The sequence below is a fragment of the Nomascus leucogenys genome, chromosome 1a (assembly GCF_006542625.1).
Source record: "Nomascus leucogenys isolate Asia chromosome 1a, Asia_NLE_v1, whole genome shotgun sequence".
NCBI lineage: Eukaryota > Metazoa > Chordata > Mammalia > Primates > Hylobatidae > Nomascus > Nomascus leucogenys.
Window position 1 is genome coordinate 25,161,207 of NC_044381.1, and position 13,584 is coordinate 25,174,790.

The 13,584-nt window shown below is 42.8% G+C and overlaps 1 protein-coding gene across 4 annotated transcripts in view; it reads left to right on the forward strand.

Annotated features, from left to right (window-relative positions):
• Window positions 1-13,584, forward strand: part of PTPN3 (protein tyrosine phosphatase non-receptor type 3) — a 122,713-nt gene that overhangs the window by 60,960 nt on the left and 48,169 nt on the right. For all 4 annotated transcript variants that reach the window (XM_030823533.1, XM_030823426.1, XM_030823467.1 and 1 more), the window contains 4 exons: window positions 15-102; window positions 3,995-4,083; window positions 8,450-8,513; window positions 9,990-10,162. In XM_030823533.1, the coding sequence (XP_030679393.1) occupies window positions 15-102; window positions 3,995-4,083; window positions 8,450-8,513; window positions 9,990-10,162 (414 nt within the window). The remainder of the gene's footprint in view (window positions 1-14; window positions 103-3,994; window positions 4,084-8,449; window positions 8,514-9,989; window positions 10,163-13,584) is intronic.

Genomic DNA, 13,584 nt, shown 5'->3' on the forward strand with positions numbered 1-13,584 from the left:
CTTTTCTTCTGTAGTGGGCTAAAACAATCAGAAGCAGAATCCTGCTATATCAACATAGCGCGGACCCTCGACTTCTATGGAGTAGAACTGCACAGTGGTAGGGTATGTATTCTTGTTATGTCTTGGCTCAAACATTATGTTTTTATTTTAATCTCTGAGAGTTTGAAAACTTCTGTGATGAAACTATTTCTTTTTCATTATAACAGGACTTTTTAAAAGATATTTGGATGGTTTATTAAGTAATGCTGAATTTTTTGTTGGTCATTTGTCCAGTTGCTTTTTTTTAATGTTTGCTTTTTACTTGAAGACTTTTTCCTTTTGAGGGGTAGGGGACTAGAAACTGGTAATTTTTGTAAGACCATTTTATATTATGGTTTTAAAAGGCAAAAAATAGGTATAAATTCATTTTTCAGGTGACAGTTTAAGGAGCCAAGATTTCTACTACTTAATCTCAAGTGTTGCTCAAATTGAAGCTAGTTACTCAAATGTGATAGTTTTTTTAAAAAGATTATGGTGATTTGATTGTGAAAATCAATAAATATTTGAAATTAGTTGTGGCTATTATAATAGGATTTACTAACATCTGTCATCTGCCAAGCAATTTCTGTGCACCAGTGGATTATTTCCTTTGGTAATACCATGAGTTCCGTATGTTATCATTAACCCCATTTTACAGATGGAGAAACTGATACTCAGGGACTTAACCGAGGTCACATAGCACACAAGTTGTAGCTTCAGCACATGACCCCTCACTGTCTAATTAGCATCTGACCTTTGGGCAGTGGCATACGTTTTCTGCCTGTGATTGGTCCGCATCATATCCAAAAGGAAGCAAAAATTAATTGAGCACCTACTATATACTAGCCTTTATCCAGATGCTTTCATATGAGACCATAAGGTCTCACCTTGGGATCATAGAAAACTTGTGAAATCGACATTCTAGTTATCTCCATTTTATAGATGAGAAAACTGAGGCTCATAGAGATTGAGTAAATGATCAAATTTTAAATCTATGTATTTTCATAGTTTATAGAAACACTTTCATTTATTTTTGTTTCACTTCGGTCCCTTGACAGTCCTGTGAGGTAGCAAGTTGTGATATAGGAAATAAGGAAGGAAAATGGTGTTAGATCTTACAAAACATCAGCTTTAGGACTTGACCATTCATCTTTATTCCATTTGCAAATAATATTTTATCTTAGATAGAATGTTTCAGAGAACTTTAATCGTTTGTGAAGTAGGACTTTATATCTGCCTGAGTTGGGCTGTGCTCTCCCACCCCAAGAACTGTCAGTGAAATGACCCTCAAGGGCTGTGAGGCCAGATGATACCTGTGTGGCAAAGACCCCCAAGGTATCAGAGGGGGGTTGGTCATACTAGGCTGTTCTACATGAACTAAAAACCCCTAAATCTCCATAGCTTCATATCATAAGGTTTATCTTTCAGTAATTCAAAGCTTGCATTGAGTCCAGGAGTCTTCCAGGGCAGCCCCCCACCCCATCCATTGCAATAACTTAGCAGTCAAGGCTGCTTCCATGTCATGGCTGTCTTTCCGTGTGGCCTCCATGTTTGTCACAAGGGAACAGGAAGCTGCAAGGTTACACACCAGCTCTTAAATGCTTCAGCCCAAAAGAGACATACATTCCTCCTGCTCAGAGCACAGTGGCCAGAACTAGTCACCGAGCTCTGCCCTCTGCAAGGGGAGCTGGGAAATGTGGGGTTGGGCCTGGGAATTGAGTGGACAGTAACTGCCTGTGCTGCAGGGGTTGAGGTGCATACTGAAAGACCACAGGATTAGGAGATTTGAGACCTGGTCTTTGGCCCACCCAAACCATTCATTTGTTTCCTTGTTCACTCAATTTTGATTTCCTTTGCTAATTTGCTCTGTCACACCTGCTTCATACTCCCTCTGTTGTGATCTCAAGTATCATATTTAAATGCAATTCTACCCTTCTTCCAGCAAATTTGGTTTTGTTATAAGCATGTGATTTCTGTTGGGTACTGATAGTGAATACTGTCTGGACTTTCCACCATATCAGCACTGTTTCGTTTGTCCAGTTTCTCTAACTCCATGTTCACATTGTGGTTCACAAATGATTTGTCCCATGGCAAAGGGGAATGGACGTTTCTTATGTCTTCCACATGCCAAACTCTATTCTAGAAGCTCCATATGCCAAGCCCCCTTCTGGGTTTTCATCTTCTCTCATTTCAGCCAGATGAAAACCCTTTGAGGTGGGTTCTATCATCTTTATTGTACAAGAAGAAAAATTGAGTCTCAGGAGCCCAAAATTATACAACTAGCAGGTGCCAGACTGAAGGTTCACACTCAGTTGTAACTGACTCAAACCATGCCCCTTCTTTATAATTACTAGTATCTGGGTCAGGCACAGTGGCTCACGCCTTTAATCCCAGCACTTTGGGAGGCCGAGACAGGAGGATCCCTTAAGCCCAGGAGTTCAAGACCAGCCTAGGCAACACAGTGTGACCCCATCTCTACAAAAATATAAAAAATTAGCTGGGCATGGTGGCACATGCCTGTAGTCCCAGCTACCTGGGAAGCTGAGGCTGGAGGATCACTTGAGCCCAGGAGGTTGAGGCTGCAGTGAGCCATGTGTGCACCACTGCACTCCAGCCTGGACATCAAAGCAAGACCCTGTCTCTCAGAGAAAAACCACACAAACAAAAACCAAGTATCTGATTGGGAAAACAAGAAGGTAAATGACTCAAGAGGAGGAACTATTTTATTTTTAAATTTTATTTGTACTCACCTTGTTCTCAAACATTTAAAACAGCTTGTAGCAGCTGTGTCATCTGTATCCTCAGTGTCCACAGCAATGCCCAGCACTTAGGCTCGTATAAATGTTGGATACACTGAGTTTATAAACAACGCTTTTGGCCGTGCGCGGTGGCTCACGCTTGTAATCCCAGCACTTTGGGAGGCCGAGGCGGGCGGATCACGAGGTCAGGAGATCGAGACCACGGTGAAACCCCGTCTCTACTAAAAATACAAAAAAAAAAAAAAAATTAGCCGGGCGTGGTGGCGGGCGCCTGTAGTCCCAGCTACTCGGAGAGGCTGAGGCAGGAGAATGGCGTGAACCCGGGAGGTGGAGCTTGCAGTGAGCCGAGATCGCGCCACTGCACTCCAGCCTGGGTGAAAGAGCAAGACTCTGTCTCAAAAAAAAAAAAAAAAAAAAAAAAAAAAAAAAAAAACAACGCTTTTTTTTTTTTTTTTTTTTTTTAAACAGGGTCTCCCTCTGCTGCCTAGGCTGGAGCATGGTGGCACAATCACAGCTCACTGCAGCCTCAAACAGCCTCAACTTCCCAGGCTTAAGCAGTCCTCCCACCTCAGCCTCCTGAGTAGCTGGGACTACAGGCGTATGCTACCACACCCACCTAATTTTTTGTATTGTTTTGTAGAGACAGGGTTTTGCCGTGTTGCCCAGGTTGGCCTCAAACTCCTGGGCTCAAGGGATCCACCCTCCTTTGCCTCGTAAAGTGCTGGGATTATAGGCGTGAGCCACCTCATCCAGCCAACATTTATTTCTTAAGTACATTTAGAGTCAGCAGTTCTACACGTATACATTTTCATCATCATTTCAAAATAGCTAAAGCCTTTACAGTAATGGAAATTGAGATTTGCAAAAAGCTTTGCAAAGGGGTGAGGCCTTTCTGATTTAGTGCTGATTGTTCAAAATTTAAAGCTTGAGTGTTCATGTAAATGATTCTGTGGAATGAGTGGGCTTATTTGGTAACTTTGTAGACCAGTGGCACCCACATGTTGCTTGACAGGCTGTGTTCACTTTAGAAGAATTTGGTACTTAGTACTTGGATCTTAAGTATCTGTTAAGTGGGGCTTTTTGCCTGTTTTCAGTAGCATTTTCCCGTTTGGAGCCTATACATATTACTATTTATAACAGCGCGGGTGCTTTAAAGTCACCAGAGGGCATAAGCATGACTGTAACACGCTGTGGATCTGAGATCTTCCTTTTTACAGGATCTGCACAATTTAGACCTAATGATTGGAATTGCTTCCGCGGGCGTTGCTGTGTACCGAAAATACATTTGCACAAGTTTCTATCCTTGGTAAGTGCAAACAGTTCTCATTATTTCCTGAATCATGCTTTAAAAATATGCCGAACAAAAGTAATGTTACCTCCCATTCTAAACGTTTATTTCTAAAGAAAGGATAGAGTGTGCCCCCCAAGTTTTAACCTCTGACCTCTAAATTTGATCCAGATTTGGTACTTAGGAAAATTTGAGTTTAGTTTTCATTAGCATTCGCCTCCCCCAACTCACCCTGTGGTTTGGGATAGTCTGGAAACCTAGTGAATAAAATGGCACAGGCAGGCCTTGGCATTAAGGAATTTTTCCTGGGCAGTGCATTGGTCAGAATTCAGGGAAGAGCTTTCTCTGGGCAGGAACCATCGTTTCAGTTCTGTTCCTTGATTATTAACTGAACCTTTACCAAGTGTCCAGCTCTGTTCTAAACTCTAAAGGTACCCAAAGACGTGTACAACTGAGTGCTTGCCCTCTGAGCTCACGGGCCTGGTGGGAAGAGACCTGTAGGCCAGCCTGTCCCACATTACTCGTGAGTGGAACTGAATTTTGGAGAGAAGTTTGAGTTTAATGTGCCAGGCAACAGGGAGCTTTCTTAGGGGAAACACCACCAAAATAATACCATCTACATAATGGTAACGTGATGGTGCAAGGAATGGGGGTAGCATGCATTGCCAGGAAGGTAGAGGAGAGTGAGTGCCGCAGACGGCAGGAGATGCAGATGGAAAAGGACAAACGGGGAAAAAACATGGAGTTTTGGCAAAACAGTGGCAGCAAGGAAGGAAGTTAGGGAATGGGGATAAGAGAAGATTTGGTGCCAGGTATGTGCCACACACAGTTTGACCTTTGACATCTAAATCTGCTCCCCAACTTGGGAACATAGAATTTCATTACCTGAAACACAAAGATGTTCATCACAGCATTATTTATAACAGGAAAAAAACCTGTAAGTAGCTTAAGTAAAATTATGAAGTATTATAATATATATATTAATGAGTTAATAATATACTCTTGTTTTATAATCTATATTATATACAATAGAATAATATATATTACACATAAATATATAATTATATATAACAAAATTATTGTTATTAATAGCAGTAATTCTTATTGCATGCTTACTGTGTCCAAGTCCTGTTACTGTGTATTTTCTTTGATTTATCTCCTTTAAACTCCAAATAGGCACTATATAGGTTATTATCCCCAGTTTCACAGTGGAGGAAACAGAGGTACAAAGAAGTTAAGTAAGAACCTGTCCACAGTGACACAGCTAATAATCAGAGTAGTTGAAACTCACATCAGAGTCTAGCTCCAGAGCCTGGAATTTTGTTTCAACACTAAAAATGGTATTTGCAGGAAAACGCTTAAGTAGCATACATACTTAATAGACGCTGTTCAGTTAAGTTTCAATATATCTATTTTCCAAAACCAAAAAATGTGACAGCCCTGTTCAATTTGACACTGAAATCAGTGTAACAGATAGCAGGATCTTCTCTCCATCTTTCATTCACCTCATCTCTGTTAGAAGCCCCTCAGAGGAAGCAAGAAACTCCAGCCTGCTTGGTGGGCTGGGGTGTGCCCAGGCAGCTCTCTGGCCCACTCAGGACTAAGATCAGGCTAAGCAGAGGGCACAATGGGCACATGGCTCATTTTTCTGCACCCAGCTCCTCCAGATGCTGGGGGCTTCCTCCAGGTGCCACAGGCCTAAAGCCCCTTGGGTCCAGCCTGTGACCAAACCTCCTAAGGGTCCACAGACAAGAGCTGGACCCTCACATTGTGGAGAAGATGTGGGTCCCACAAGGTCACTGCAGGAGAGAGAAGTGGGAGACTTGGTCAGGAGAAGCAGGTTTGTGAACAGAAGCGTTTTTGGCAGAGCCTGAAGGGACTCTCCAACCCCCGGGCTCACCCACAGACCTGCTGAAGCCTCTCTCACCCTTCAACATCAAGACGGCTTTTGTTGAGGCCTGGCCCCTGCCTCCAGTGCAAACCTCAGAGACCAGCAGGGAGATCAGCACCAGATGGTGACCCCAGGGTGACAAGGGAGGTGCATGGGCAAGGGCCCAGGAGGGGCAGGACATAAGAAGGGCCCTGAGCATGCAGGGGAAGGCACTCACCAGGATCTGAACGCTAGCTGAGCTTTGGCCCAAGGAAAATTCTAGACAAGAAGGGGCAGGGTGTGTAGGTCCAGAGACGAGAGAACCCAGCTAGTGAGTCAGGAGGAGTGGGGCAGGCCAGGCTGGAGCTGGCTATGGGCATGAGGAGCAGCAGGAGAGGGGCCAGGTCATGGAGGGCTTCACGGGCCATAGGAGCCTATAGGCTCAGTTCTTAGTGCTCTTATAAGACTCCAGGCATTCCTGCATGCGGTGCTCACAGTTACAGTGATTTACTTCTATGCATCATTCTTTATGTGGTACCTGTCTCCCTCACTCGATTATAAGCCTCTGGATGGCAGTGGCTGCATGTCCTCTTCCCTCTGTCCCCAGGGCCTGGCATAGGACTTTGTACATCCTAGGCTCTCAGTGTGTTTTTTTTTTCTTATGAATGAGTGAAGGGCAGTAGGGAGCCCCCCTGAGGCCCCAAGCCTGGAAACAACAGAGTTCATGTCTGTACATAATCAGATTTGACAGCTCAGGGAGAGAGCTGTCAGGTGGGGAAATTGGGGTCAGCATGGGAAAGGGATGCTGAGCTGGAGCCCTAGGAACCACAGGAGGCCTGCCAGGCCCTCCTACCTCTGTATATGAAGCCAGGGGTGGGGGGAGTAAGAAATCCACAGATACCCATGGGCCAAACAAGACAAGGTAAGAACTCAAAAGGGGAGTCGATTCTTCCGACTTGTTCTGCAGAAAAGGAATTTTTGCATCTGCCAGTTGGCACAGGAGAATCGTGAGGAGACTCCCCAGACTTCAGGGAGATGGCAGAGCAGTAACACACACTAGAAAGTATCTCCAAAAAGGGTGACCCCAAACACCCTTCTCATCCTTAGGCTATTAACCTGCAGTCACCCAAAAAAATTTACTTCACAGTTACATCTACCAACAGATTGTTGAAAATAGATGTGTATTAGGTAATATCTAATATGTAATAGAGGTATATTGCTGATCCATCCGGGGGAATGTCCCATGAATAGTTCAACTTTCGTTTTACCTACACAGCCTCTCCATTCTAGAATGCTCTACCAAAATCTTTATATGATCCTAGAGAATAGTAAAATTCCTTCATTTCCCCAAAGTATTTCAGAAGTAAAGATTCCAGCAGGGAAATATGCGCCCTTTGTATGGATTACAGAAGTTTTGCATAAATGAATGATAGTCAACCGTTGGTGTACTTGGGGGATTGGTTCCAAGACCACTTGTAGTTACCGAAATCTACACAGACTTGTCACACAGTTGGCTCCGCAGAACTCGTGCATGTGAAAAGCCAGCACTTTGTATATGTGGGTTTCGCATCCTGCAAATACTGTTTCCATCCATGTTTGGTTAAAAAGAATCCCCCAGATAGTGGACCCCACATAGTTCAAACCTTTGTTGATCAAGGGTCAGCTGTAAATTTATTTTAAAAGTTATGTTTTTAATTAAAGGAACAAGCATTGCAGGCCTACTGTGTGACAAGGTAGGGACTTGACATTCCTACTCTGCTTGAATCCTCACAAGGCCGCTCTCTGAGAAGGGCAGTGTTTTCACCACTGTTGGGAAGACTTCATAGTGGAGAGCTTAGGAGCACAGGCTTCAGAGTCAGCTGAGACTGGGGTGCAGGTCCTGGCTCCAGGAATTTCTAGTTGAATGATCTTGAGCACTTTGGTGATGTCTCTGAGCCTCAGTTTCCTCATCTGAAAACTGGGTATAACAGTATGTACTTTTCAGGATTGTTGCAGGGCTTCGTTGAGGGGATGTTTATAAAGCTCTTAGTAGCAGCCTAGTATCTAAAAAATGTTCAGTTAATGATGACTGAATTCTGTTATCTTGCAAATGTTAAGTAGGCTACTTGACACGTGGCTGTTAAGTAATGGAGCTGGGGTTCGGACCAGGTCTGTCCTCTTTCAGCTGCTCCATGCTGCTCTCAGCTGTCTTCCCCATGTATATACCAGCTCACGCAGAGCTGCAGTGCCACAAAAGCAGCTTATAGCAAAGAGAGCGCATGGCCCATGTTTCTTGTTATTTAAAAGCTACATCATAATCCAGTGGCCCTTATGCAGTGCTCAGCTTCAGTCAGCTACTTGGTATTAGCCTGCGGCAATGGGGCTGCCATCATTTCTACAGAGAAGTAAACTCTAGGCAGCCAAGAGCCCCCACTCATCGGGATCGTGGAATAAAGGACATGCATTGAGAGGCATCAGCTTCAACCTGGCCGATCCCTGATGTGCTTTGTTTGTGTTTTGTTTTATTTTTTGAAGGGTCAACATTCTCAAAATTTCTTTCAAAAGGAAGAAGTTCTTTATACATCAGCGACAGAAACAGGTGAGTAGTTATGTCCGTGCTTGCTTTGTTTCGTGTGTATGTATGTGTGTGGTTAGAGACAGGGTCTCGCTATGTTGCCTAAACTGGGCTCAGAGGATCCTCCTGCCTCAGCCTCCCAAGTAGCTGGGACTAGAAACATGCACCACTTTGCCCCATTGTGTTTTTAGTTACTTCAGCTTTTAGTTCTTTAAGGGTTGAAGGCAGTTTGCTGTGTATGTAACGGAAGAAAGAGCATGCCATTGTGGAGCCAGAGTCTAGAGGATCCAGTGATTGTCTGTACAATTCTGCTTAGCTGGTTGGAGGATTAACTTGCTTTGGAGTCAGACAGTGGTTTCAGATCCTGGCTGTTCACTTACCAGCTAGACAGGTTACTTAACGTTCCCTAGCCCAAGTTACCTTGATTCCAGAAATGCTATAATGCCCATTTCTTAGGGAATTGTGAAGATTAAATAAAAGAGCATTGGTCTTTTATTCACTGCAAAGTAGCAGTGAATGTCAGCAAGGTCAGTTCCCTCCCATGATGTGTTGAAACTGCATGATGGCGTGGTAGGTATATATATCTCATAAGCAAAGTCCATAGCACTGTGATAACTCCGTTTGCTCATCCATACAGAGATGTAGAACTTAGAGGAGAGGAAACCGAGGCTCCCACAGCTCGTGAGTCGGGGGAGCTGGAATTTGAACCAGATCATTACGAATCTGAGACACCTGCTCTTTCCACAGCACTACACTCTTATCTTTTTATGCTGCATGATTTTCACTTACTGTCACTGTGTCCATTTCCCAATTTTTCAAAGGTAATATATGCTTAAAATGGCCTCACAGAGCCGTGAACTCTTAGGAATGAGGACACAAAAGCTCAGAGCAGCTAGGACTGGAATCTGGATCTCCTGACCCCTCAGTGCAAGATTCAGGGTGGCACAAAAATGCATAAGATAGCAATTTAACATGACAACAGAAAACCTAAACTCATGCAGAATGCAGGCAAAGCAAATGATTAAAATGATTATTACATATGAGCACTGGATTCAACTCTGTGCTTTGTGGAAAGCAAATAGAGAAAAACCCAAAGGGTTATAAACTTGCTGTTGTCTGATAGATGAAAGAGTATTCCTTCAGGAGAGAGATGTTCCCAGAGCTAAAATTTAAAAGGAGTGTATCAGACACTTTTTATCTGGTTGCTCCAAATATATCCAGCCTAGAAATGTAAACAGATTTGAAATAAAAGCATTCGTGAAGGAGCGCAGATGATGATAAAGAATAGATTCTGGTTATCTCTATTACCATGTTCATAAAGACGGTTAACAAATCGTGCTCTTGAATATTCCGGTAACACTGGTTTGTGGCCAAGGCGTTTTGAAACCAGTTTTCTGCTGTCTGTTGCATCTTACCTCATTTCACCAATGTGGGTTAAATGCTTGCAAGTCCCTGCTCCTATGTCTGTGTGGGTGAAATCTTGACTGTTTTTCCTCCCAGGCTGAATCCAGGGAACATATTGTGGCCTTCAACATGCTGAATTACCGATCTTGCAAAAACCTGTGGAAATCCTGTGTTGAGCACCATACGTTCTTTCAGGCAAAGAAGCTACTACCTCAGGAAAAGAATGTTCTGTCTCAGTACTGGACTATGGGCTCTCGGAACACCAAAAAGTGAGTGTGCTGTAAAGACTGTGTCCCCACTAGGCTGAGATGTAAATGCATCCTGGTTATCAGTGAATAGAGGACATTGTTAGGCAGAGGAGGAAACCCGTAGCCCAGGTGCTCCAGGCATTGGATCTCTGAACCATAACTAAAAGCCTCCCGGGGTCAGCAGTGTCTAAGGGATATCTCGTGTTCCCAGCGTTTGTTTCTTCCCCCTCAACTCTGCTGAACTCAGCGCTTCCAAGCAGTCAGAATGGCAGCTGTACCCTGCACCATGACATAATAAAGGAAATGGAGCAATGGCTCTGTGTGTCTCCTGGTGCCAGCACACTGGGCTATCCCAGTCTGATGTCACTATGCCAGCCTCTCCCACAGAACATTAATTCCATAAGATGCTCTATAAAAATGAATGAAGGAATAGAAAAACATTTCCAGAGTCAAGTGACTTTGGGATATATTGCCTATAATAATTACAAAGTAACAGTAGTAATCACAGTTGATAATTACTGAGCATTTACTTTGTGCTGGGCACATAATTATATTTGACTCTTACAACTCTCCTATGAGATAGTAACTATTATCCACAAGAATGATATTCAAAATATTTGATAACTAGTACAGGAAAAGAAATGGATGTAAATTTATATATATTTATGTATAAATATATATATAATATATAAATTTTTAAATTCTAATTTAGATTAAAATTTATTCTCTAAAATGACATACAGTAAAAGAAATGGATGTACATTTATAGATATAATTCATATATACATTTTCAAATTCTAATTAAGATAAATTTATTCTCTAAATGAAATAACCATGCAGTTTGTATTTTTGTTTTCTTTGTTCTAAGACTACCCTCTAAGTATAAGAGGTAGCATAAATTGTCAGTTTATTCTTATAATTTCTTTTTTCTTTCTGTCTTTTTTTTTTTTTTTTTTTTTTTTTGAGATGGAGTCTTACTCTGTCACCCAGGCTGGAGTGCAGTGGTGCCATCTTGGCTCACTGCAACCTCCGCCTCCCAGATTCAAGTGATTCTCTTGTCTCAGCCTCCCGAGTAGCTAGGATTACAGGAGCACACCACCACACCTGGCTAATTTTTGTATTTTTAGTAGAGACAGAGTTTCACCATGTTGGCCAGCCTGGTCTCGAACTCCTGACCTCAGGTGATCCACCCACTTTGGACTCCCACCTCCCAAAGTTCTGGGATTACAGGCATGAGCCACCGTGCCCAGCCTATTCTGTCTTTTTTTTTTTTTTTTTTTTTTTTTGAGACGGAGTCTCACTCTGTCACCCAGGCTGGAGTGATCTTGGCTCACTGCAACCTCTGTCTCCTGGGTTCAAGTAATTCTCCTACCTCAGCCTCCCGAGTAGCTGGGATTACAGGCTCCCACCACCATGCCCAGCTGATTTTTGCATTTTTAGTAGAGACAACGTTTCACCACATTGGGCAGGCTGCTCTCGAACTCCTAACCTCAGGTGATCCGCCTGCCTCAGCCTCCCAAAGTGCTGGGATTACAGGCGTGAGCCACTGTGCCAGGCCATATTTTCTAAATCATTTGTTGGATTTTCAAAATTGTTTTCGTGATTTGTTGTTGATGTGGCTATTACTGACTAAATGAGACCCATGTCTGAGCCATTATCTATCTGATATGTGGAACTGCATCAGACTGTTCAGTTACTTTCCTAACACATTGATAATCATTAGGGAACTTGTTTGAATAAGTAGCTAATTTCTGTTAGTATCAGTGATACTATTTATGGTGCTAAATGCTATCTCTCAGCTTCTGATGAACCAAGAGCGAATATATTAAGTTTTTAGCTCTTATAATACTGTTCAGTATTTTTATACAGTCAGTAGATCTACTGTTGAACAAGCCATGAAAATAACTTACTGGATTATATCATTGACTTAGATTGGAACCTGATCCTCAGGCCAGATGAGAGAAGGAATGGGGAGGCATTTGAAAGCATGCCCTCTGTTGCTGAGCTGCCTGGGTTCAAATCCTGCCTCTGTCACTTGAGCTTTAATTTGTTGCTTCTATTTCTTCATCTGCAAAGCTTTGTCATCTGTATGCATCCAATGCCAGCAGGGCTGGGTTCTGGTCTTGTCTTGTGGCACAAGAAAATACCCCTATTTTGGTAACTGAAAGCAACACCCATTCTATTATATCTCATGATTTTGTGAGTCAGGAATCCAAGAAGGGCTTGGCCAGATGCCTCTTCTGCTCTGTGTGGTATAGATAGGGATTTCTCAGTGAATGTGGCCAGAGGATCCAAGATAACTTCTCTTGCATACCTGGTGTCTTGATGGAATGGTTGGAAGGCTGGACTCACCTGGACTCTTAGCATCCCCATCTGGATGCTCCAGGAGGGTAGTTGAATTTCTTACGTGGACACTCAGGGTTCCAGGAGCCAAAGGCAGAACCATTCAGCCTTCTTAAGGGTGAGACCTGGCACTGGCACAGCGACTCTGTTGCTGAAAGCAGTCACAAGCCAACCCAGATGCAAGACTCAAAGAACTTGCAGTCATCTTTAATCTGCTGCAGGGGATCATTTGGGTTGGGAGGATGGCTTGGGAGGACAAGTCAGCAGTTCTTTTACTACCTGTGCCAGCTTCAGCATACTGATGAATTTCAAGTCTCATTACCTCCATTTTACAGATGAGGACACTGAGGCTTAGAAGGGTCACATGACTTGCCCAGCCCCTAGAGATACAGCTACACATCTGCTTATTGGGCCTTCTGAAAGGTTCCACATAAAAAGAAATTTGTTTGGTTATTTTCCAAGCTTATGGGACAATGGAACTCTTTTTTTTCAGAGTCCCTATTAATAACCCATGACACATTAAACCTTGGAGTCGGGCAGTTTGCTCCCCTTGTTTTGATCCTGTGCTCTTCATCACTGGCAGTGTGGTTTCTGATGTAGGCCTGCCTCAGAGGAAAGAGTCTCCCAGTGATGCTGTTGTGTGAGCATTTTGATCAGGGTTACAACAGCATTTCTTAATGTGAATTAGTACATGATGTGCTACAGGGCAATTCATATTGTTTATGTTCTTTTGTTTGTTCTTTGTTCTGTTTTGTTTTTGTTGGTTGGTTGGTGTCACGCCACAAGGAAATATGTAGAATGTTTTCATAAGACATTAAAACCTAGTTTAAAATTTAGAGATGCCAGAACCAAAGTTGTCACCCTTTAACAGGGTGACAGTCTTCATGCTCTATTCTCTCAAATAATTCATTCTCTGAGGGGTCTAGATAGCTAAGATTTAAATTCTCTAGGTATAAATAAAATTCAAAAGTAACCTTCAGGGTAGCTAGCACATTTCAAAGAACATAGCCTGAAACTCTGTATTATTATTATTTTTTTTTTTTTTTTTTTTTTTTTGGAGACAGAGTCTTACTGTGTTCCCCAGACTGGAGTGCAGTGGT